Raw genomic sequence first — 24102 nt, 5'->3', positions numbered from 1 at the left:
ATGCTGGGGTACATAGTTTGTGTACATAAACCTCTTACTGCTAACATAACTCACAAGTAAGACATGTTCAAAGAACAACTGTTCTAAAGTTCCACACTGCGCCTCTGAGTGTCTCGTATACCATCTTTGATGCAATAACTGTGCAGTTGTTGGGTACATCCAAGGTCTTTTTATGAGTTTGAAAAAAGAAAGTTCATCATTACAATGCATGTCACATTTTTGCTTCTAAATGTCTATCAAGTTAAAGATAAGATTATGTAATATATCTACTCATTGATAAGACTTTTTTTTTCCATGAGTGCAGCTGATAAAACGCCTTAAATCAGAATTATTTGCCATGATTTTGAAAATTAATGGTAACTGTGCTCATCGCTGTCTTTTTAAAGTAGGTTCCCGACTGTTATTACAGGGCCAACAGCAGCCAAGATGGCTACAGCTCCTTTATTTCATCACTCGTTCAAATCTAGCTTTTGATGTGCGAGCCGGCTTTCCAGCTAATGTGGGTTGAGTTTTAACGAGCCCGTGTGCACATTTGTTACATCTAGCTGACAGATGACAGTAAATAATGATGGACAAATCTGACATTTACAGTACTTAGGAAAGATAGGACACTCAAGTCTAGCACTGATGAGTCTCATTGATCAAATGCATTTGGAATAATAAAAGAAACTTTAAAGTGCAAATAAAATCAACTGGGTTTTTTTAGTGGTTTTTGCAGCCGGTCTGTATGAACTTGCATCAATAAAAAAAAAAAGACATGACAAGTTTTGAAAGCAACACTATTTTGTAAAAGAAAATAATTTAGTAAATGTTGCAACAAGATAAAAATGTTGGACTAAATTTCTTCCTTTATTAAAGAGAACACAGACTTAACTTTTGGACACACTAGTAATCGTACATTCACATTTCATGGGATGAAAAAGGCAGATAGGGCCAATGAAATGATGTTGCTAATCTACTTTGTGATGCCAGGGGTTGTCCTTTTTTTTAAAATTTTTTCTGCTTCACACAGATGTGATCTCTCCCACAGGATCAGAAAGAAGACACCGATTTTTGACTCCACAGACAATGACACATTTAACAAAGGCATCCTTTCAAAGGCCTGCTGTCCATGGGTTGCTCACAGTCCTTTGCGTAATAAAAATGTGCAAGAGCACATGCACTTTGATGAGGTTAAAGTGAGGCATATCAGTATTAACTAAGGCAGGAAGAGGAAACAAATCAGAATAATGACATGGAACTAATCTGAGGCGACCTCTGCCAGTGCTGGGGAGATGATGACACACAATTTGGAATATTCAAGGCATCCATTTGGACTGACCGTGCCTGTCATAAACAGTGGGTCTTAGCTTACTTTTTCCACAGGCTAAACGATATAACACCAAGCTCTGCAGCAGTGGCAGCACTTCCTCATCATGTAGTCAAATCTTTTGAATTTATGGAGCCGGTGATTCAAGGCTAAACTGGGCAGACGTCTATAAATACATTGTGCCTTGCCATATATTTCCCCCCCATCACACTGTCAGTGGGAGCTGCCATACCATGAGGATATTTTCTAAACAGTCTCCGCTTGTCCTTGTACCTGTGGCGGCTCTTTCTTTCAGTCTGCGAAAGCCCTTTCCTCCAGATATAACTGCTGCAGAGATCACCCTGTCCCTGCGCGTCCCGTCCCTCTCACAGGGCCGTCCTCGAACCCACATGTCTGGGTCGTCACTAAGTTCGTAGATTGATCCATCCTCCAAGCTGTGCTCCAAAGACTCCAGGGAGGAGTTTGATACCTCATCGCCCTGAGCTGTCAATGGTCGTCCAGGTAGTCCCGATGTGGAGCGCAGCTTGTACTGCAGCAAGACGCCACGTCCTTTGCCTTTTTCCTCTCCTTTGCAGGAGCCGGACTGTTGAAGGGACTCCTGAGATGAGGTGTCACTGCGGTCCTCGCCTCCGCAGGCAGAGTCTGGGCCGTCCCCAACAGAATCCCTCTTAAGCAACTCAGGAGACAGAGTGCTGGTGGTTGCCACAAGGAAGTCCACTGGTCCACAATGAGCGTTTAAAGAGATCATTCCCTTTCCTGTAGCAAGCAGGAAAACATACTATTTAAATACCTTCTAAAGACCCAACAGAGAGTGTTTCTGTAGAAGACTGCAGCCAAGTGACTTCCAATCACTTCAGTTTAATAAGAATGTTATGCAAGCTGCAAGTGAAAGAGCATAAACTGAAAATGACTTGCTCTGCATCATATGTCATCAGCAGATAACTGTATTTATTTATCATAATTCTGCAACTAGTAAAGCAATAATGCCAGCCGCAGTTTGTGCAGCATTTACATATTATTCAATAAACAAGCTCGCAATAAGGTGGACGCAAAAATGGAGGGGAGGGGGGTGCAAGTGGAAAACTAATGACCCCATTCACTTGGCATGATAAACAAAACACTGCCAGGCATTTTTTAAATTATGCTGCAAGAATATATACTCAATATGATTTGTGAGTTGCCTGCAAGAGAATGTTTGCAGAGTCATATGAAAAATGTGAAGTGAGACTTCAATAAATGGCAGAGCCAAATCATTTTCTTTCTTTTCTTTTCCACTTCTCAGGATGCTCTTAAGTCATACCTGTTATTTTCGGGATGCCCTCCAATTTAGGAACTGGAAGAGTGACAATTAAGCCCTGGGCGGTGCCCACCCATAACAGCCCTTGGCAAATCAGAAGACTTGTGACCCGCATACTCTTTTGACCTGCAATATAGAAAAACATGGACAGAAAATTAAGTTTTGCTGTGCTTGCTATTGTCAGTAAATAAAACAGCTCAGAACTCCAACAGCTAACTCCTCGCTGAAGTTTTATAATGTTTGTGCAAGACAACAATAAAATAAATACACCGTTAAATGTGTGCTGTCTATTTATTTTTGACCGACGAGAGGTTTTACAGCACATTCGCTAAGGTCTCTGTAATGTCAGATTATCAAAAGTTGGATCTGTCTACTTGCTGCTGACCCAGTTGAAAGAGAACACTCATAGAGGCACAACAGAGGAAACAAGACTCTGTGATCTTGGCATTGCACTTTTTGTCTGAGATCTGAGTGCTTCTGAAATACGGAGCTTCAAAGTTTTGACTTGCTACTGTACAGATGTTATTTTGGGGATGAAAACTGACATAAGCACTAGTTACCACTTCATGCTTCTTCTAAGTCATAACAACTCAAAAGACAATGCGGTGTATCAACAGCTTGGAGTAATTCTTTGTTCTTTGACAATAAATAGACCAAAAAAAAAACTTCTCGAAGACCAACTGGACATCTGTAAAGTAGTAGTAGGTTGGACTTTAGGCAAAGCAGCTGAGATGACTTTTGTACACCTCTGAAACATTGTCTCTTCACCTGTCTCCCTCAAACATTAACTGAGAGCCTGAGAATGATCCAGAATGGTGTAGCCAGAAGGCTTAGAAAAAGAAGGATGACATTTTATTACACAATGGTTTTAGATGTGAAAATAAAACAAAATGAAAAAAAACAAAAGAAAAAAAACAGGTTAAACCAGGTGGTTTACATCGCAGATATTTTTCTCTAGTACTTATATCTCTTCACAAGTTCACCTTCACCCCAGGATTTCTATCTGGAATTCAACACACTGAACCCTGAAGATGCAACATGTTCAGCTGTTAATCAGAGGAAGAGTCAACCGGAAATTCATAGAAATGCAGGTTATGAGGACATTCTCATTAATTTTATCGTCATCCGCATATCTTTTAAACTGTTTTTATTTATTTTTACAGACAAGCAGCTCCATGAACTTCTGACCTTTTGTAGACTCATGTGGAAACGTGTCAAAATGATGTAGAAGCTTATGATTACTAAGAGCCAAACATAAAGGGAAAAACATCTAATCATGAGGAAGAATAAAAAATACCGAGGGTTATGAGCTCATGTAAATTGTTATTATAATTAAATATTACTTATGCATTTTGTGTTTTCATTGTTTCAACACGTCTCCTTCCATGTTACTTTACATTTCGACACTAAATAGATGACGAGTTTGTCTCATAAGACAAAGCTGACAGTTTCAACATGAAGGCTGTCAAATGGAAAAACATCAAAGCTGGGGTAGGAAATAATTTGTCATCATTGGACAAACATCACAGAAAACCAAGTGGTCTGAGAGGACGCCTCACCTCCTCCCGGCGCAATTCCCAAGCTTAAAAAAAAACAAAAAACAAAAAAAACGAGCCAATGACAGGACATCAATCGCAGGGTTTTTCAGAAGAAGTTTCTCTATTGACTGATCTGCAAATACACATGCCTTTAGATGGTAGAAAGCCTAAATCAATGGTGGAAAATCCCAGCACTGGCAACAACTGCCTACACTGCAAAACAACCACAGAAGGAGGATGAATTCTCCAAACGAGGAGCTAAACAGAGGATCTATTCAGCAGAAAGGATAATGTTCTTCGACTTCTCAACAGCCTTCCATTCAATTCAGCAAGAGCTGCTGCATGAAAAGATCATGAGAATGAAGGTGGTATCAAAGCATGTTTCCTGTGTGTTGGGCCATCGCACTGATAGACCACAGTATGTGCAGCTACAGAAGTGTGTTTCCACACTACTGGTTTCTGCAGTACTGGGCCCCCATATGGGAAGAACTCTGTCTCCTTTCCTGTTCACTTTGTACACCTTTCACATATGTTTTCTTCAGAAATTTTCAGAGGATTCAGCTGTTGTGAGTGTGAAAAATATGAGGGGGAACATAAGGACTGATAGAACCACAACCACTTACAGCTGGTTCAACATCCTGTGTGCCAAATGAATCATAACAGACAAACAGAAAGCTTCAAACCAGATCCAGTCTCTGTACAAACTGTTCCAGCCACAAGGTGGCTGTTTTTAAACCAAGGAAGGTTGTTCTCATATCCTTTAAAATCTGTAAACCTCTTCCGTGCACCTTTTGCCCAACCATGGTGACAATTTTTTTTTTCTTTCTTTTTATGGTGTGATGTGAAGTCGGAGACTCAATAACTGTTTTAAAAGTCAAGCTGACATTAATTCGGGCTATGCTGGTCAGGTGGCTGAGCTGAGGACGTTATTTAAATATTTATTTAATGATCAGATACTTGCACTGACTTTATGCCCTAGAAGTGTTCTGCCAAAGTACTGTGGGCTGCAGGTTGATCCCACTTAAATATATGCCTGAACAGTATAGAAAGTCTTGCTTGCCAGCTGTCATAAGACTTTTAATGTGCAATAACTGGCCTCTAGAGTGGTCAGTGTCATATAAATATGAACACATCTGGTTTTATCCTCCGTTGTCCCTTTGTGTGTCTAATAATAAATGAAGGTCTCCAACATACCAAGAAGGGAAATCTAGCTGCACAATTTATAAATTATAACCCATCTAATAACCTTCTGCTTTCCCCAAACCTGAAAAGCCACATTAAACATTCAGTGTTTGGTTTGTGACCTCTGGGTAATTGCAGCAATTTCCTGGAAAAACACTGTGAGGGTTCAATGCAAATTGTTCATTGAATAATGAAAATACAACTACTTCTGTTTTCACGTGGCTCTACACTTGACAAAGTCATAATTAGGAATATGATATTGCAGCTCTACTAGTAGATGAACCCTAAGATTTGCAAATCGACTCTTAAAATATCAGTGACAGCTAAACTTACTGATCGGACTAGATTTTAGTGTTACAATTCTCTTCATGATAGGTGGGTTTCTATGTATTTTTAACCTCATTGTCCTGCTTTTTCCAAGTATGTTCTGGGTCTTTGTTAAATTATGTTTTTAGATCTATGATTTAAGCACATCATCACTCTGTATGCCAAACACCTACCTTTTTTTTTGCATGCAAAGGCTGTTATCAGTTGCTGATAACATGCAATTACATGGCAATGACCGCCTGCTATTGTCTGGTTTGAGAAGCTTAAGAGAAGAGAGGGGATTTAGAAACAAAGGTAAGCCTTCAAATTCCAGACCCCTTACCCCCAGATTTTAGCAAAGGTGCGTACAAAGTACATAGGCCTCGCTACCTTGACATTGTCAACAATTTAGTCTTCACCATCTCAGTGACTTGAAACCGGAAATTAAAGTAATAAAACAAAATAAAAAATGTACAAGCCTATCGATCCCAACCATAACAATGAGTCAATTTAAAAAAAAAAAACTAAAAAAAAAAACAATGAGTCAATTTTGCCTCTTTCATACAAATCTGGAGCAGAATTTACTAAATGGAGATCATGTTCAACATATAATAGGAAGCAAAATGACTTTTAAAACCATAAACCAACCATAAAAGTATCAAATGATGGAAAAAGATGCAGTGTAATTTTCCCACTGACTAAACAAACTGACTTCTTTTTGCAGCCACAGATGTGTCCTTATGTTGTTCAGGGTTTCCTCCACACTGCTTTAAAATTTGACATGGGGGGCCGTGTCCATCTTATTCAGGTAAAGGTAAACCCAGTTTTTTTGTCCAGCTCTTTATGGGAAAGCAGCTAGTTATAGTCAGTTGGCACTGGTACTGATATTCCCTGCTTAAATGACAAGTGAAATATTCAGAGAGAATTTCTTTTCCTTCGGAATGCGTTGATAATCCTTAGGATGAGATTAACTATTGATTCTCTACGGTTGAAGTTTACTTTTTAGATCCTGTTACAGAGTGTGACAAGAGAAAAGCTACATTTTCTGCTGTGAAGTTTTCCTCATTTTACCACAGACCTGTTTTTGTTAGTCTGCATTAGTGACTGCTGAGGATAATTGCAGACTCTTATTATACATGCGCATCCTTTGTCTCCAGTTAACAAAGGGGTAAAAAAAAAACAAAAAATAAACATTGTGTGCTGTGGATTTATTTTTGCATTCCTTCTGTGGTCCCAGAGCTTTTGGCTTCCACTGTGGCCTAGTTATCTATAGACCCATTTACCATAATATCCACAGAAACCATAATTGAATTACAGCAACACTCATCTGAACACAACTAAGAGAATGCTCATTTGCACGTGTAGCTGTATTTACATGTTTGGTCTGTGTCATGCTCAGATTATGATTTGCATGAATGGCTCAACAGTGTCTTTAATTAATTCATTATGCTGTTTCAGAGATGAGTCATTCCAACCAGGAAACCGTTGCTGTTAGCGCAACAGGAAGTAGAAACCAGAGTGGAGCTCTGGAACCTTCAACTAAAAGAAAGTAAAGGCGTTTAGATGAAGACCTACAACATTCACAGCAAAATGCCTCCTGCTCACATTGCCTGAGAGTCTATGTGTGCTTCGGTTGGAGCTTAAATCAGAGATTGATGCTTGTGCACACCTACTCTCAGGTTACCATGAAAGCTGAAGTTAAGTCAGGGGATGTGGGCACCGAGCTTTGTCTTTAGAACAGTGATAAAGAAGGATAATGACAAAGGCACTTGAGATTAAGGAGGTACACCTACCCCTCAGGCAAAACTTGCAGCTCCAATTTTTGCAGAAATGTACATGCTTTGCCAGGTGCAGGTAGCTGCAGGGAGCTGGTATTGAGCAAAATAAAAGATGATGTCTCTAAAGATCAATGTTTCCATCTGATGTGCCACTCAAGACTTGGTTTTTCAATATTATTTTTCTACCCAAAGGACAGAAATGTTAAAAGCATTATGGAGGAGAGATCAGCCGTTTTTCCCTGACAGACAAAGTTCATTGTTGTTTATTGCAGCTGGAATTCCCCATTGAGTATAAATCACATTACGGGGAGAGGATTAGGGAGCATATCGTTATTGTATGTCCTACCAAAAGTCAAGGAGAAACCTAACGGGAGCAGAGACCCAGTGACAGAAGGAAAATATCAAAATTTCATGTGCTCTATCTGTGGTTGTAGAGTGTCAGGAGATCCTTCTTTCCCTTGAGAGCTCAACAAATCACAACTTAAGTCAAAGATCCTCCTCTTTTGTGGACCCTGAAGACATGAACCCAGAAACTTTTTTTTATTTTTTCTTCTTAACACCCTGTAACTTCCCTCAGGGCCAAGCCTCCAGGCAGCTGCCCTCCCTCAATCTGTTGCATATTTTAAAAAGAAAGCACCAGTGCTGGACTAAAATGACCTCTGGGTCACTTGTTTTTCTCCTGATACCATGGCTGAACAAGTCTGTTTGCCTCAATATCTTCTCTCTAGCAAAAATAGGAAACTTCAGTGTAAAAGGGAGTGGGTTTGTGTTTACAACACATGTGGTATTGTTATTTTTTTTCTTTTCTCACTTCTCAAAGGAAAAGATTTTCTCCTGATAAGATGGAGTGCTATTGACTCCATCTTTTATGTACACAGCCTGTATATAAAAGGTGGACAAAGCCGCTGTAATGTCACCTGTAGGTTTCTGAAGAGCTAGATTGAAGCTCATCGGCCGGTTCCCACAGTTGCCATCTTGGCATCGTCATTTGTGCTGTCTTTCCCGGAAAATACAAAAATGGGCAAAGCGGTAGAGCTGAGATAGGGGCTGTGAGCATCGGGATGGATAATTGACATCTATTGAACTCCGACCTGTTTGTAGCTAAGAGTTAACCAAGCTAATCGTCACCAACAGGAGCAAACCAGCTAACAAAGGTAGGTTGGATAGAGCTAAGTTAGCCTGCTACACTCTTCCTTTTTGCAGCGGGATATTGGGTACCTGTCAATCAAGAGGACACGCCCCGAATTACGCCAAATATTGAGATTAAATCACTTTTAAACGGAGGTGATAAAAAAAAATGTGACTCCCCCAGAGTGGTCATGAAGATAAAGCTGACCTAATAAACCTAAAATGATTTTTTTGTACCAGGCTGCAAACATGTTTATTTCTGCTGTGAAGTTAGCCTTTTTAACATGGAAGTCTATGGGGATTTGTTCTGTTTTGGAGCCCCTACTGGATGAGGGGTGAACTTGGTACCTCCGCACTGTTATTTCTGCATAGGGTTTTACTTTTAACTGCTGGATGTTGCTGCTTGTGATGTATTTATATAATTTCTTTAAGGCCACTGTGACCTTCTCATACCATGTTTTTTTCATGACGAATGCTGCATTTCCATATGAAGGATGTTGATAATGAGTCACATGTGCTGTAGGTATCACCATTCAACAACTTGAAGTATGCTCCAAAGGTATATATTTATCATAGATTTTGCCTCAAAAAACAGGAAAACACCCACCCCGGTGATAAATATTTCATCCATTATAAAGAAAGGCACCCAGGAAATAATGTGCTGCCTATGAAATCCTAAATGGACTGCAGAGATGAATAAAATGGCAGTGAGAGGATTTTATAGCAGAGCAGATGAGAAGTGATGTGGGAAAAGTGGGACAAAAAGAAGAAAAGTATTATAAAGGAGGTACATGGGAAAAAAGTAAACTGGGCAAGCTACTATAAAGGAATGGTTTTTTTTTTTAATAAATAAAAAATGCAGAAGCACATTACTGAGACAAATATGTTTGCAGGTCTGTCCCAATGGTGCCAGTACCAAGCAGCAACTTGAACAAGACAAGAATATATTATATTATATTATATTCTTAGGAAGAAATCATTATGTTCCGATGACCAAGAAAAAAATTAAACCACTGCAACAATACTGTTGATACTATTAAGTATTTGTATTATATGGAGTCATCATCAATTATGGAGTCATCAGCAGGAAAACAAACACACTTTTTTTTTTTTTTTTTTTTTGTAATATGCATTGCACTTGGTACATTGCACCTAAAGACTGGGACTGACCTGCATGGAGATCACCTTCTACATGGTGACCTCCATGCAAGATGGTGCTGTGTGTGTACCGGTGTCCAGCAGTGTAGAACGTGTTGAGATGTTGATTTCCTGCAGAAGGTCCAGTGTTTCAGTATGAAATAGACGGATGGAGGAACCCTCTGAGAATGCCATCCACACCCCTCCACCAGCACATGCCATGTGTGCAACACTGACCATCGGATCTGGATGGACTTCAAATTTCTGCAGCAGAAATTAGAATTCAGTTAGTAAATGATTGATATATATGTATATGTATATATATATATATATATATATATATATATATATATATATATATATATATATATATTTAATAACATATTAAAGTTTGTACTTTAGCTCAATTTGCAATGAGTACAGCTGCAATTTTACCATAATTTCTTGTATGAATTAATTATGAAAATACATTATCTTAATACAACAGAAGAGCACAACACACTGTTAAAAGAGTTTCCTGTTACTCTGATATACTCCACTATTCATCATTTTAAGGAAATACAGGGTAGCTGCCTCAAATTTGACATCATGAGGCCAGTGGAGAACCCATGAAATGTACATTCAGTTCTTCCTCTTTAAATGTGCTTTTGTAAATGAAGTCTAAATGCCCCTTTTAATTTTGTAATTTACAGAATCCCTGACACATGGAGCATGGTTTGCATCATTCCTCTGGCTTCTATCTTTAAAGAGCACAATGGAGTCACAGTTTCAGGCACATAGTCTTAATGAGTTGCTTGAAATAAATGCAATGAGCCTTATCATGGCAACACATGCAGCCCCTACGGTCTAAGGCGTGACAAGAGTTGGTTTGGGCATAATCTTGGAACTCATATCACTATCAATGCACAAGTTGCATGAAGCTGGGCAATTAGTCAGCGAGAGTGACTGAGTGAGGACGCGAAAGCACCGCCCACCACAACCCAGGAGCACCAGCAGACAGGGATTACCACCTGTTTGTGTGCCCTTGCCAGTGGGCCCTCCTTTGTTTGAAATTAGGGGAAAGGAAAGAAGCCTTTGATGTGTTTCTGTTTTAATTGACTCCCCAGCAGTGGGTGCCTGTTGTACGTGGAGAACCACATGTAATGCATCTCATTGTTTTTCCAGCCATAAAAAATATACATAAATAATTAAAAAAGTCTAATTTAACCTTTAATAACCAATTTCAAATAAAAAAAAAAGTTGTATTTGCAGACAAAAATCACAGTTTGTGTTGAACAATTATCACATTATTCATTATCAAGTATGGTTGTGCTAAAAAGGAGCTTCAAGCTAATCAATGGCTGACATACTGTTGTTGCTAAATGCCATCTTGCTTACCATATGTTTGAAACCACTTGGAGGGTAATCTGGTAAATTTACAACAATGAATCACAATAGCAATGGTAATATGGGAGGAAATATGGGAGTCTAGAAAAGGTCTTGAAAAGGTTCTAGTCTTAACATACAACTTTAGGGAAATAATACTTTTTGATGAACCTTATAGTATTGCTTGTGCCGTTTCTAACATAAAATATATGGACTAAATGTGCTGAAAGCCAGTTGAGCTGTGTCATATACAGGGATAAGTACAAGGCACAAATGTTGCCCCCCACCAACAATCTGGTATTAGTCTACTGAACCCAGCATTGCTTTCAAAGATGAGGTAGTCAGTGAAGCTTGACAGTAGTAATGTGCTCTTTCCACTCAGCTTGGCATTGTCACACTAACAGCAACATCCCTCCTACAGTCTACCCCCAGCAGTGGGAAATAACAGCGGAGCCAGAGTCACAAACACTACAGCTGGTCTGAACAGCTCATTAGTCCTTTATTACACCGGGTGACAAGGTGTCTTTGTCCTTTAGTGAGAGTTAAGTCCACATCTCCACTCTGAGGGCGAAGGAGTACCACCGGACACCTGACTGATAGGCGAAAGTAGGAAAAGTAAGAAACGGCAAAAGGAAGAGGAAAGAACAAGGCCTGGCAGTCAGTATTGATCAAAGCCTTTACGGCCTACTTTGTTAAGGTCTTGCTACATTGGAGCGAATTAGATCTCACCAAACTGCTGAAGTTTGTAGAGATCTGTTCTACTGAGCATGAAGTCTTACAAAATCCCAGCTGTGAACGTGTTGAAACAGAACACAGCTTTTTTTTTTTTTTTTTTTTTTCATATTTGCCGTTTCACTGATATGTCCAGATTAGTGGCAGATATGAAAGTATTATCTTTTTTTTTTTTTAACTAAAGTGGTACAAATTGGTTGAATGGAGTCTCTAGTTGGAGAAGGCAGCTCAGAATATGGCTGAAATATTTTTTTTGAAAAGCTTCCAGGGTGATGAATGAAAACAAAGGAAATAAATGGCTGGTACAAGACACTATTCAACTACATGGTCCTCTGAGGTATCATTACGTGTATCTGTGTCACATGGTGTTCACCACTGACCTACCTCTTCATAAAAAATGACTTCATTCATGCCAATAGGAAAAGAGAACATGAGCACAGATTTTGTTATAATGTTACAGGCAAAGTGCCTATTTTCCAAAAGTCACTTATCCTCCAATCATACTCAATCAGTGCAGGGATGCTTTCAGAACTACTAATCATAAAAATACAGCTATTTAAATTTTTATTAATGTCTTAGAGTAATATAATGAAATCTGGCATATGACCCTCAGCACCTTTCAATATAATTAATACAACTAGTTATAACCAGACTACATTGAATTGTAATAATATAAACAGTGTCCATAAAAGTCCTTTCAAGTTACTTTACTATATAAATCATATACAGCTATACAAATAAACCTTAATTTAGCTCAATTGAATTTAATTGAATTGAATTGAATTTGCCACTCAGCCTTGAGACTTGATCTTATCAAGATCTATTAATAAATCTGTACGTTAAATCAGGAAAGCTACCAAAGCTGATCTAGGCAGTGAAGGCACATTCACATCTTTCTAAACGACCTTTTATGTTAAACTTGTAAACGGGCTGTGGGGACAGTGACAACCAATGCCAAATACTTTTATAAATTTTGGTTCAATACCCCATGATAGGCTTATTTCACCATCTATTACTTTTTCTTTCCATTTTTTTAAGTGATTGTTTTTCCAGATCAATAGGTGCATCTGGTATCAGGAAATGTAGACTTTCTAGACAAGGCTCAGATGTCTTTATATTGATTATTTATTAAATAAAAGCAAGCATGGTACCAGACCAAGCTACAACTAGTGTCATTTTATGTTGATAGGTCGGTGTTATTTTATATGCTGTCTGCCAAATGATTACAACACATGTTTATCAACAAAGTTGAATTATATGTGTACTAGACCAACAACTCTGTCACCACATTGCATTTAATTGTTGCCAAGCCAATGTCTGATATCAGCTGTGATACTCAGCAATCAGATCAGCACAGCTAGCATCCAATCATAATCAACATTAGAACCACGGCCAAGTGTAATAATAACACCTAATTACAGTCATAATTAAATCAAAATTGTCATTTCACTACGCCTCCATATCCCAGTTCTTATCTAAAGAAGACCATTGTCTGCCAAACTGGGAAACATAACAGACTCCTGAGTTGATCTTCCTGTTGTTTTGCATATAAACGGGGCCTTTAAACAGAGACAAGCTTGAAATAAAATCAAAAGAAGATATTATACACAAGAAGGTAAGAGTTTGGTTGCTATGTGGTTAAATCCAAAACTCTGCAGATAGAGATCCTGTTTTGCCAATTTTTAGTATAGTTTGCCAAATTTCCCCTCAACATGCACTTTCTACCTCCCACTGACCAAAAGAATTTCAGTCATGGTTCTCTCCCTTTTTGTTTGGATATGAATGGCCTTTTTCATCCAAAGTAACTCCCCTGAGGTGTTTCCAAAATTGCTCTTCCCAAGTGTTGGGAAGGCCTTTGTTTTATGTTTCTTCTCATTCTTATACCACTGAAACCCATCCATCCATTTTCCATACCCACTTAATCCAATTCAGAGTTGTGAGGGGGTGCTGGAGTCTTTCCTAGTTGCTTTCTGGCAAGAGGCAGTCTACACCCCAGACGGCCACCAGTCAATTGCAGTCCAAAACAGAAACAAACAAGATAAACAACCGCTCGAGCTCACCCTTAGGGTCAATTTAGAATCACAGAGTAACATAACATGCATTTTCTACATGTGACATTATGTGCGAGGAGGCCAGAAAACCCCCCATAGGAAGAACATGCAAACTCTACAGAAAGGCTCCAGGTTTGGTTTCAAACCAGGAACCCTCCTGCTCCAGAAACACAACATCGCCATGAAGTCCTGAGGCTGTAACCTCTGTGTCTCAAATGGCAAAAAGGGCCAGCAATGTCCCCTTTGAGTTTTGTAAGCTTTTTACTGAATAAATCCATCATAAGGATGATATCTTGTAAAAGGTTTTAAACAGATAACATTCCCTTATTGACATTTCTTTTCCTTTCCTCATACAAGCTGTAATGCTGAGGTTTTTGTCAGCGCTGTAATTTCCACGTACCCCACTGGTATGGAATGAATGTAATCAAATAATACAAAGCTGGGAGCCAAAACAAATTTGTCAGTGCTATGATGATCCTTTGGGGTTCTGCTGATGGCAATTTAGACTCCATAGGAAGCAAAGTCATGTTTTTCCAGAAACTGAAAAGGTTATTTTTAAATAACACTGTGTTGCAGAGGTGCTGGCTGTGAACACTTCAAATTTAAGACTCACAGAAAGCAGCAGGCTGCATGATCTGTGGGATAAAATGGAGCAGACCACATTCTCCAACAAAGTCATGGTTGAATGATTAAAAAAATACAACAAATCTCACAAGGAGGAAAAAAATCATTTTAGTCTTATAAGACCAAGTCATATCTTCTCCAACAGGTGTCGAATACCTCTTGTCTGTATCCTAGATATGCACCGCAGATCCTGTGAAGTCGGCTCTCTTGGGTCATATTAGTAAGTAAGATAAGGTTAGCAAAGAGGTAACCAGCGCTGACCTGTTAAGCACTGTGGGAGATACCCTGAACCAGAACTATGCCTCCACTGCATGGCCATTCAGCTACTTAAGCACCCATCTCTGGAGGAAAGCGCTAACGAATAAAAAGAGACATTCTAAGCCCAGCTCACTCCAGATCATGTGGATCTCAAAGCAGCCTCAGTAAGTGGAAGTCCCTGCAGCGCTTGTGCAGATTTGTCTACTGCTTATTGTAATTTGCTACAGCATCAAAGAGGGGACTTTTAGATAAAAACTTCCTTGCATATAGTCCATCTAAAGTTGTTATATTCGGTATTGGCCCAGATTTAACCTTACACATGCTTGAGAGGTGCCCTCGATCAATCTGCACAAGTGTGATATATCTTCCGCTGAGATCAGAGACGGAGATTTATTCTTTAACATTCATTTAGACATGAAAATACATTGAGGTAGAGGCCTCGGTACAACATGACTGAACAAACTACGTTGGAGTGCAGGCAGCAGGAAGGCAAAACCAATTGTCTAATGCAAGAGGAGGATGGGCTGGTGTGGAAGATAAATTTGTAAACGCCACATGGCGAGCATAGAGTGGGCAGAGAAGTGAATGCTTTTTTATAAAGGTTGCTAATTAGGTGGGACAGGCCAGAGGCAAGGATGAGTGGACAGAAAGGGATCCACTTCCACTTTGATAAAGTGCGTGCATGAACTATTACAAAGCTTCATTTGCAGCAAACGGAAAATGTTGTTAAATGAAGGTGGTGCATTATATTCAGTTCTTTTCCGTCTGTTTTTTTTTCTTCTATTTTTCCTAAAAAAAAAAACAAAAAACCCGACACTGAAAATGAAAAACGTATATGCAATGAAATATATTGTGTTGATTCACACAGTTCTTGTTTATTTGGTAAAATCCGACATTGTATATTTAGATGTTAGAATTTTTATTTTTATTCACTCGAGTTTTTTTTTTTTTTTTTTTTTTTTTTGTATGTACATGCTTCTTTTCAGCTAAAGCGCGACCCATTTATACAGCTTTGCAAACTCACACCTGGGAGCTATAATTAAATGGTAATGCAGCTGCAGTTCGGCAACTAAGTGCCGTATTTACCTTACCCAGAAGAGTTTGTTTTATGTCATTCATTATTGTCTACCTCAGCTGCAGAAGTCACCCTGCTCTACCCCGGTAATGACATACCAAATAGAAAAACACCTTGGGGGATGACTACACAAAAATGGAAAGCATGACACAGACAAGAGCCAGGATGATTTTTAGGGGATAATAGTGCACACTCCCGCATCACTCAGAGCTCACAAAATGTTGTACATTTGTGTATGAATGATTTAGCACACATTGCGTGAACCTGGGGGTCTGATTTGTTGTCCATGTTGCAGTTCAAAGCAGTACATCTCAATAACAACACAGATTAGAATACCTGCTCTCTCTGATTCTAAAGGGGAAAAAAATCCTCATAAGCAACACAAAAAACACACTATGACATTTTTTTTTTATCCATTAACCTTTGGTAAGATGGCATCTCCTGTGAATCCTGCAAATGGAAGAGCTGTTAAATCATTTTCTGACCTTATTCCTTTTTACCCTTTCAAAAGTTCACAATTTCCCAACAATTCTGTAAATTCAATTATACTGTAAGTATAAAATGACAACATCTGCGTATGCTAATTTAACTAAGTTTAAACATTTTAGGTTAATTACACTTTGGGATTAGTTTTAAAAAGCGTTAAATGTAACCCTGGCCCACCAGAGGACATATTATGAGTACAGGACTGTGGTGGGATTTTTCCACCTGTGAATTACCGAGCAACAACGATCCTCTAAATAACTTCCAGATGATGGAGTTTCATAACAACAAACTTTACTTTTCAAAACTTCTTAGAGTTGGAAAGCAGTAAAAAGTTGTATGTAAACCTTACATTATTACTAACTCTTATCTCGCGTCAGTGTAAGAGTAACTAGGTATGCATTGCTTTTGTGACAGGCCCATCTTACACTGTCTGCTCTGTGGGAACTTGTTTTTCATATTGCAATCTAATGAATAAGTGTAATTAAAATATAATTAATGAGTAAATGTTCAGAGTTACATACATTTATAAATTAAAGGCATACATTTATCATTTTCAAGCAAAAATAGTTGATAGTATGTAAGATGAATGCATTTGTAGTTTTATTTTGGGCCACATCGCTGTCATAAACTATCAATAGTCACGCTTCCATTCCCTCTCTCTTTTTGTGGCTCTCCACCATCTCTAAAGCTGCTGATTTCAATGTTCATCAGAACAGTGTCTGTCTGACTGTTACAATCATATAGTATTCTTTTCTCAATTCTTTTCTTCGGTATTTCCGCCCTTAAGGGAGGTTATTCATATCAATAATGCATACTCCTGAGAATATGCTGAGACTGAAAGCACATCTTTTTTCCTTTATTTCATTTGATCTTTCTGTAAACTTCAACTTTCTGCACTCTGCAACAACTTAGTCATTTACCTGAGTTGTGTGGCTGGAGATTTCCAGAACAGTGACAGAGTTCCCACAGCTTGCCCATACTGTTTCATCGAGTACCAGCAAAGTCCGGACTGCTTCTGACCCCAAACTTACACACCTGCTGGAGTCAGGGTCCCAAAGATCATCTGGAAGAAGAAATTCATTTTTCTAAACTGCATCAACTGTAGAATGAGAAAAAAAACTGAAGAAAAAGTTGCTTATCACAGCTGGTTCAGACCCTGAACCACTCACAGGGAGGCAAATTCATTTGTATATAAACTTGTTATAAAACCTGTTTGGATGATTATTTCTCCCCTTTAATAGTAACAACTAGTGTTTTATTTTTTATTACTGAAAAGCTTGATTAATCACTTTTGTAATATGGTGTCACTTGTAAGGATCCTGTTTCTGTGGAATGAGCAATACAACTGACTTAGTAAGTAGTGCTCTCAAAGATGTGCCAAAATCTTCTACAAGATTCTCCTGTTGGTATTTACTCTTGTTTTCGTCATTTGGTGGGTTCAGTAACTGCACTTTTCCACAGTAAAATGATAAAAAAAACAAAACAACATTTGCTCTCATTAAAGAGGAAACCAAAAAAAACCTCCACATTTTGGACCTTTTCACAATTCAGTCTATTTACATGTGGAAGATCCACACACAGCAAGAACAGCTTGACACCTCCTCATGCTGGTAACACGTTGGTGTTGGATTGCACCCCATTTCTCAACCAGGAGTTGTTGAAGGTCATTTAGTATGGTTGTGTTGGTCACACGGCATGCCCAAGAGGATCACTTTAGGGTTAAGGTCTGGATCCATGGCAGGCCATTCCATCCTCTCCTCTCCAAAACTCTGGAGGTACAATGCCTGTTATACATTTGTGAATGGAACATACGTGACAGCGTATGAATCTTAAAACGAGAGGAATTTTCTTTGAACTTTCCACACATTTAACTGTGTTGCTCATTGCATAAAAGCATGACCCTTAAAAGTTGCACCTTGATGTAAAGTTCAATAACTAAGCTTCCCAGTGATGTATATACAACACTAACTGGTATTCTTCTGGGGGAAGAGGTGTTTTCTGTGCTACGTTTATGTAACTACTGAATAGTCTTTAGCTGAAGTGGAGATGGTGCAGGGTGGATACATCCGCCACGAAGGTTACCTTTATGCCTGCGTTTATCTGTCTGTCTGCAACTTTATACTAAATCTACTGGGTAGATTTTTTTTTTCTGACAATGGGTCTTAGGCTAACTTAGATCCCAGAAATCTGGATGAAATTGTGGACTCAGTCATTTTTTAAAGGATTTATCACAATTCAAATGAGCAGCTAGTCAGCAGTCTGTGCTCTTAGAAAGCTTTTCTGGTTTCCTCTTTAATGAGAGCAAATGACCATGTTAGGCAATGTAGTGAAATAAAAAAATGTGGGGTTCAGTTTGAACTACCACACACTGTGCAGCAGTGTTTACACCCTCGCCATCTTTCCTACTAAGTGTGGTATACACTTATCTGCATTTTCCCAACGTTATATCACCGCTTTCTTTCCCTTTGTGAAAGTAAACCTTGGCTCCCAGTGTCCTGTCCTATTCTTTTGCTTCATTGATGTGAAATTGAAGTGAACCGTTTTGTTTTCATTTTAATGACGCACATTTCAGCTGCTATAAAATCACAGTATAAAGCGAACTGCAAAAAGCAATTCCTTTGCTATGCATAAATGAAGCAAAATCAGAGAAAGAAGTGCATCAGGCCTTTTAATTAACTTTTTGAGTTATTTATTTTTGCCTTTCATAGGAGAATAGCGTAATAGTGCCTCCTGACTTCCACAGGTTAATTGTTTGGCTTGTTCTAAAGGTTACTTGTCCAACTTTTTAACATTCACTTTTATGAAATGTCTCCTAGGCCCCACGCACTAACTGAGGCCATGGCTGTGCCTCCCCCTCTTTTGACACCGGGGCCGCGCATGTCGCACCAAGCTAAATTTTTCTGCCTTATCTTGTAAAGTATTTTTACCGCAAGCCACCACAAGGTTTGATGCTTATATAGCTATGAGGATAGTTGAAGCCCACTTATCACAAAGCCACCAACCACCACTGCAAAGCATGCATAAAATGCTTTCTGTCTCAGCTAAAGCTTCTGTATTTTGCAGACCTGCTTTAGACAGTAGCATTTTCATCATGAATCTTTAACAAACGTGCCAAATCCCAAAAACATCCTCTGACACCCTTGAGAACTTTTCACCTGCTCTTTTCTTTTTATATATATATATATATATTTGAAAAAAATGTATATCGAAAAGCATGAATAGTAATATATAATCAGCATGCAGCAGCTTGGTGTAATTAATCATCCTCTCAGCTTGGGAGGAGAGAGGAGCACCGGATGCAGGCAGACACGCTGACATACTTTGGCCAGGTAAAAGGAACCCACTGATAGAGCTATTGTGCTCCTGCTGGCTGCAAAGACTGCAAACCTCTGCTGAGATGGTGTTAAGCCCCTTGGCCTAGTGCAATGCCTGACTAAACATGGCATGCCATCTACCGCATGGCAAAGTGTTGTTTTCATACTTAAGGCATGTGTGAAAATCACTGAGAATGGAAAGTAACGTGGAATGGGGCAGGTGATTCTAGGGCAATTGTTTGAAATACCAAAAATAAAGGATTAGTTGCTGAAATTGGTGTTCTCAAAAACTATATTATTGTGCATGACACTAATACTAATAGGTTAAATGAATTTGGAAATTATTTATAAAGCAAGAACACATAAAACCCATTTATACTCATTATTTCAAGGTGGCAAAAACACCCTGTTGACAAAAAGCATCAATTAGGAATCTGTTATACAACCATGAGCACACATCAACAGAAGTCACAAGGACAAAAGAAATAAAAAAACAAAACTTCAAATGACCTCATATCCGTAAATAACCAATATAGCTAAGAGAAGTGTCATTTGTCTTAATATTAATGTTTATTACCTGTCAGAATGGGTTTGTACTGGCTGGCGAAAAAAACAAAAAAACAAACAATATACAATAATACTCACTGAATCATCTAGGAGTTTGTTTCTTGTTTTAGTTTGTGATATTGGCATTTCCAGTAATTTGCTATTTTAGCATTATTTAAGATTTTACTTTTAAACTATGGTGCCATCTGTTGGGCTTTACTTTCTGCCCTTGTTGCACCAGGTTCCACTTACTGATTGCCACACACCTGCTTTGTGAACCTGAACACCTCCGGCAGTTTATGTACTACTTGGTGCGCCTGGATCAGCATTAAATCCTGGTCATTGTTAGTCATTGTGTGTACTTCTTTCTCATGCTGGTCTTGTTCTGGATTTCTGGACCACCTGCATTCTGCATTAAAAGTTTATTTATGTCTTCACCATCATCCCGCCATCTGTGAGCCTGCAGCCAGGTATTTTCTACCACTACATACCAACTCGGGAGACATCGGGTGCACATACATAGAGTTCCAATCAGCGGACAGTGTCAGTATTAACTAACTTGTGAGCATTCACTAAGTTGCATAAGCACAGAAACAATTTAAAACAATGGCACAACTTTTTTTCTTTTTTTTCCCCACAGACCACACACTACTAGAAGGAAGTAGTAGTCCCCACTGACAGTCAATAAAACACAGCTATCAGTCTGGAAACTGAGCAACCAGGAGAGCACCTCACCACTATTATTTCTTCCATAAACCATCACGGTCCCATTCCGCAGGCCTGCAAACAGGAAGTGAGGGGAGTGCTTCAGGCATAGCACAGGGCAGCCCTCTGGGTTGTGGAGGGTCAGCAGACATTGTGCTGCAGTGTCCACGCTACCGTAGACCAGAATGCTGGAAGAACAACAGTGGCACAAGCCAACATGATAAATGAGTGTCATTTGAAATGACAGAGTGCCTTGTTTTCATGCAGTTTGATTTAACAGTACACAAAGCATTACGTATGAGGAACCACTTGGTCTTTTGCATGTTAGAAATGGCATCTGAACCTTGGTGCATCTTATTGTCTTCTTCAGGATGACAAATGCATATCGCTTAATGCTTTGTTTTGAGAGGAATATGTTAAGCAGTATCTGAGCTGCCGGGATTCAGTATTCCAAAATGCTGAACTGTTTTTCTCTCTTTGTGTACTTCTAATCATTTTATGATAGGTTCTTTGTCTTTATTCCTGAGCAGATACTTTTACAGAAACATACTGTTATCTGTCATGTTACATTTAATGTCTGATTTCATTTAGGAATGCTCTCTGACTGAAAATCTAAACAATTTACACTGTGTCAGAAGAGATGAAATTCATCCTCAAAACCCTCTAATCTTTCTGTGTGGGAATCACAAGATTTATTGGATTAAAAAATGAATCAGTGATCTTCACACCAGTAGCCACACCAGTGCTTTGGTGGGGTATCAACTCTGACTTTTCGTTTTAATGCGATATTGACAAGCAAATTTATACAGCTGAAATCCCACAAAAGACAAAGCAGGTTTTATTTGACATAGAGTACATTGAGGGTTGTATGGTTCTTTAGATAAAAATCTCACCGGCCATCATCCAATCCAACACAAATGTTGGTACCGATCCCAGAGGCAGCCTTATGAGCTCCTGCCTCGCCTTCCTCGGTTGGAGAAGGTGCCAGCACATACTCCAGACATCGGACAGCAGAGCCCACCTGCAGACTTTTTACAGCCCTTGGTGTGGGCCTGTTGAGGGAAAATATCTCTATGTGACCTTGAGAACCTTCTCCACCAGCCACCTGCAAGGAACAAAAAACCTTGATTGAAAAAAAGAGATCTCATGTCAAGATGTAGCGGTAGGCTGAATCCGAATGGCATGGGAAATAAACTACAATGCAGAATCTGAAAAAAGGAACAAGCAGAAAGCAGAAACAGGCCAGTCTTCCTCTGTTCATCCTTGAATTGCGTGCACTCTGTCTTAATCATATGTGAAGGACGGAGAATAATGTGTACCTGGTCCAACTTCGTCTGTGTGGAAGCAAAGCAGGTATGAAAAACGTTTAGATCGGTAATCCTTTCAGAGCTTGTCATTTTTTATCAGCACACACTTTCTTTTAATACCACTTTATGTAATGGATTCACAATGTCATCTCTAGAACATCAAACAATTATTAAAACTTCTGCGATCTTTTCATCACTGAGGAAATGAGAGGCTCTCGTAAGTTTACGCAAAGCTTTGAGTTGCCTTACAGTGATTTTTTTTTCTGTTCCCATGGGAACAAGTGTCTGATCTAGTGCTTAAGACAGTTAATGACAAAACAGAAAAGAAATAATTTTCAATTAATTAAACTGACACGTACTATTAACATATCCAAGGTCATGTTGAACACTTCAGCAGCAGTAAAGAAGCAGATACAAACATAAAAGAAGGTTTGTAGACAACTGGGGTGGGGTTCAGTGGCTTACATTAGAGTGGGTTTCTCCCAATCAATGCTTGGAGACGCTTCTGCCTTTCTAAAAAGGCAGCGAGATAATCCTGGATGATCAAAAAAAAAAAAGGTTTACCAATCAAAGATGTCTCTAGACAATTCACACCCCACATGTTGGGCGTCTGCCTCAATGGAGGCTTGACCTTCCATGTACCAGTGACCATGGCCTTTGTGTAAGCCTGCCAAAGCTAATACTGAGACAAATAAGAAAGCAGGAGGCCAACAACCTATCATGATGAAATTACAATTAAGGTGCTATTGCTTTCATTGCCAAACAATTAACATGCCGCCATGGGTTTTCAATATAATTCCATTCATTACAGCTGCATGAGGCCCGTGTGAAGGTTCAGAAAAAATACAATGTCTTTCCTGGGAAAAAAAAAGTGCAGCTGCTTGCTGTAAAACAGCAAAGATTTATTCTCTGTATGAATCACATTGTGTGAATGTGACATGGGCTAAATATAGTCTTTAGCTCTTCTCCTACATGCTCAGCCTTATTTGCATGCAATCATTTGTTTGATTTGTATCAGCACACAGAATCTGGACAGGAGTGATCCTTCAGGCTCTTGAGAATGAGCCAGAACAAATAATGATCTTTTTCACAAGGAGGACGATAGGGAGGACTTATCTTACAGTGAGGAGCACGCCCCCCCCCCCATCCCAAAAAAAGCAAAGCTGCAAGTGAATGAGGAATGAGAGCCAGAGGCAGGCCCTACTCACCCAGACTGCTGCACAATTTAAACCTTCACTTCACATGTCCATTTGTTCTTCCACATGCCACAATGGTCACTATCTCTGCCAACAAAACACTCTGAAGTCTACATATCCATTGAAAATGCTGTGTCCTGACTAAATCATGGCTACCTCCTTGAAGAAACAGATATATGCAATTGTCCCCTGGACAGATTCTTTGCCTGACAGAAGCAAAAACTTCCACAACATTGAGTGCTCTGCCAACACTAATTGGATTTCTCTGAATGAAATGAGGAAATGTGCTAAAACACCCATGTTAATACACTCCATTAAGATGCATTAATACATTCAAAGTCCAAAAACCAAGGGTCACCAGATTTTCTATTTATCCTCAGATTGGTGCATGTTAAGCTGCACATCACTGACACTTTCAAAGAACTGTGTAGACAAAAAAGCAGCTTTAAGACAGAGTTGAGGAGTTTATCAAAAATTAGATGTTGGAAGTTAGGAAAAGTGGGGCAGGGAAGGTGAAGGCAACCCAAGAAAACACTGCAGTATCAGGCTGATTAGACACAATGTCATTACTCTGATCAAAGCATGCAGAAATCCCTACAGCCCATCTCACTTTAACATGATTAGTGTCATCCCTCATTTGACAAGCCTGCCAGGGAGGTAGAAGCAACTGGGGGCGGGAATACTCAGCCACTAATTATTCGTACTGGAACCACAGGCCTTAACTTTTTTTTTTTTTTTTTTTTTAAGGAAAGCACTTGGTCTTGTCTT

General features: G+C 39.1%; 1 protein-coding gene across 1 annotated transcript in view; it reads right to left on the bottom strand.

Annotated features, from left to right (window-relative positions):
• Positions 1-303: 303 nt before the first annotated feature.
• Positions 304-24102, bottom strand: part of arhgef10la (Rho guanine nucleotide exchange factor (GEF) 10-like a) — a gene marked incomplete at its 5' end in the record, with an annotated part of 119178 nt that continues 95379 nt past the window's right edge. The window contains 6 exons of the mRNA XM_079242019.1: positions 304-2065; positions 2610-2732; positions 9768-9939; positions 17187-17329; positions 20862-21019; positions 21725-21936. Of these exons, the coding sequence (XP_079098145.1) occupies positions 1515-2065; positions 2610-2732; positions 9768-9939; positions 17187-17329; positions 20862-21019; positions 21725-21936 (1359 nt within the window). The 3' untranslated portion in view covers positions 304-1514. The remainder of the gene's footprint in view (positions 2066-2609; positions 2733-9767; positions 9940-17186; positions 17330-20861; positions 21020-21724; positions 21937-24102) is intronic.

This window comes from Telmatherina bonti, assembly GCF_933228915.1.
Source record: "Telmatherina bonti genome assembly, chromosome: 6".
NCBI classification, from domain to species: Eukaryota; Metazoa; Chordata; class Actinopteri; order Atheriniformes; family Telmatherinidae; genus Telmatherina; species Telmatherina bonti.
Note: the sequence above shows the minus strand (reverse complement) of the source record. Positions and strands in the feature narration are given on the sequence as shown.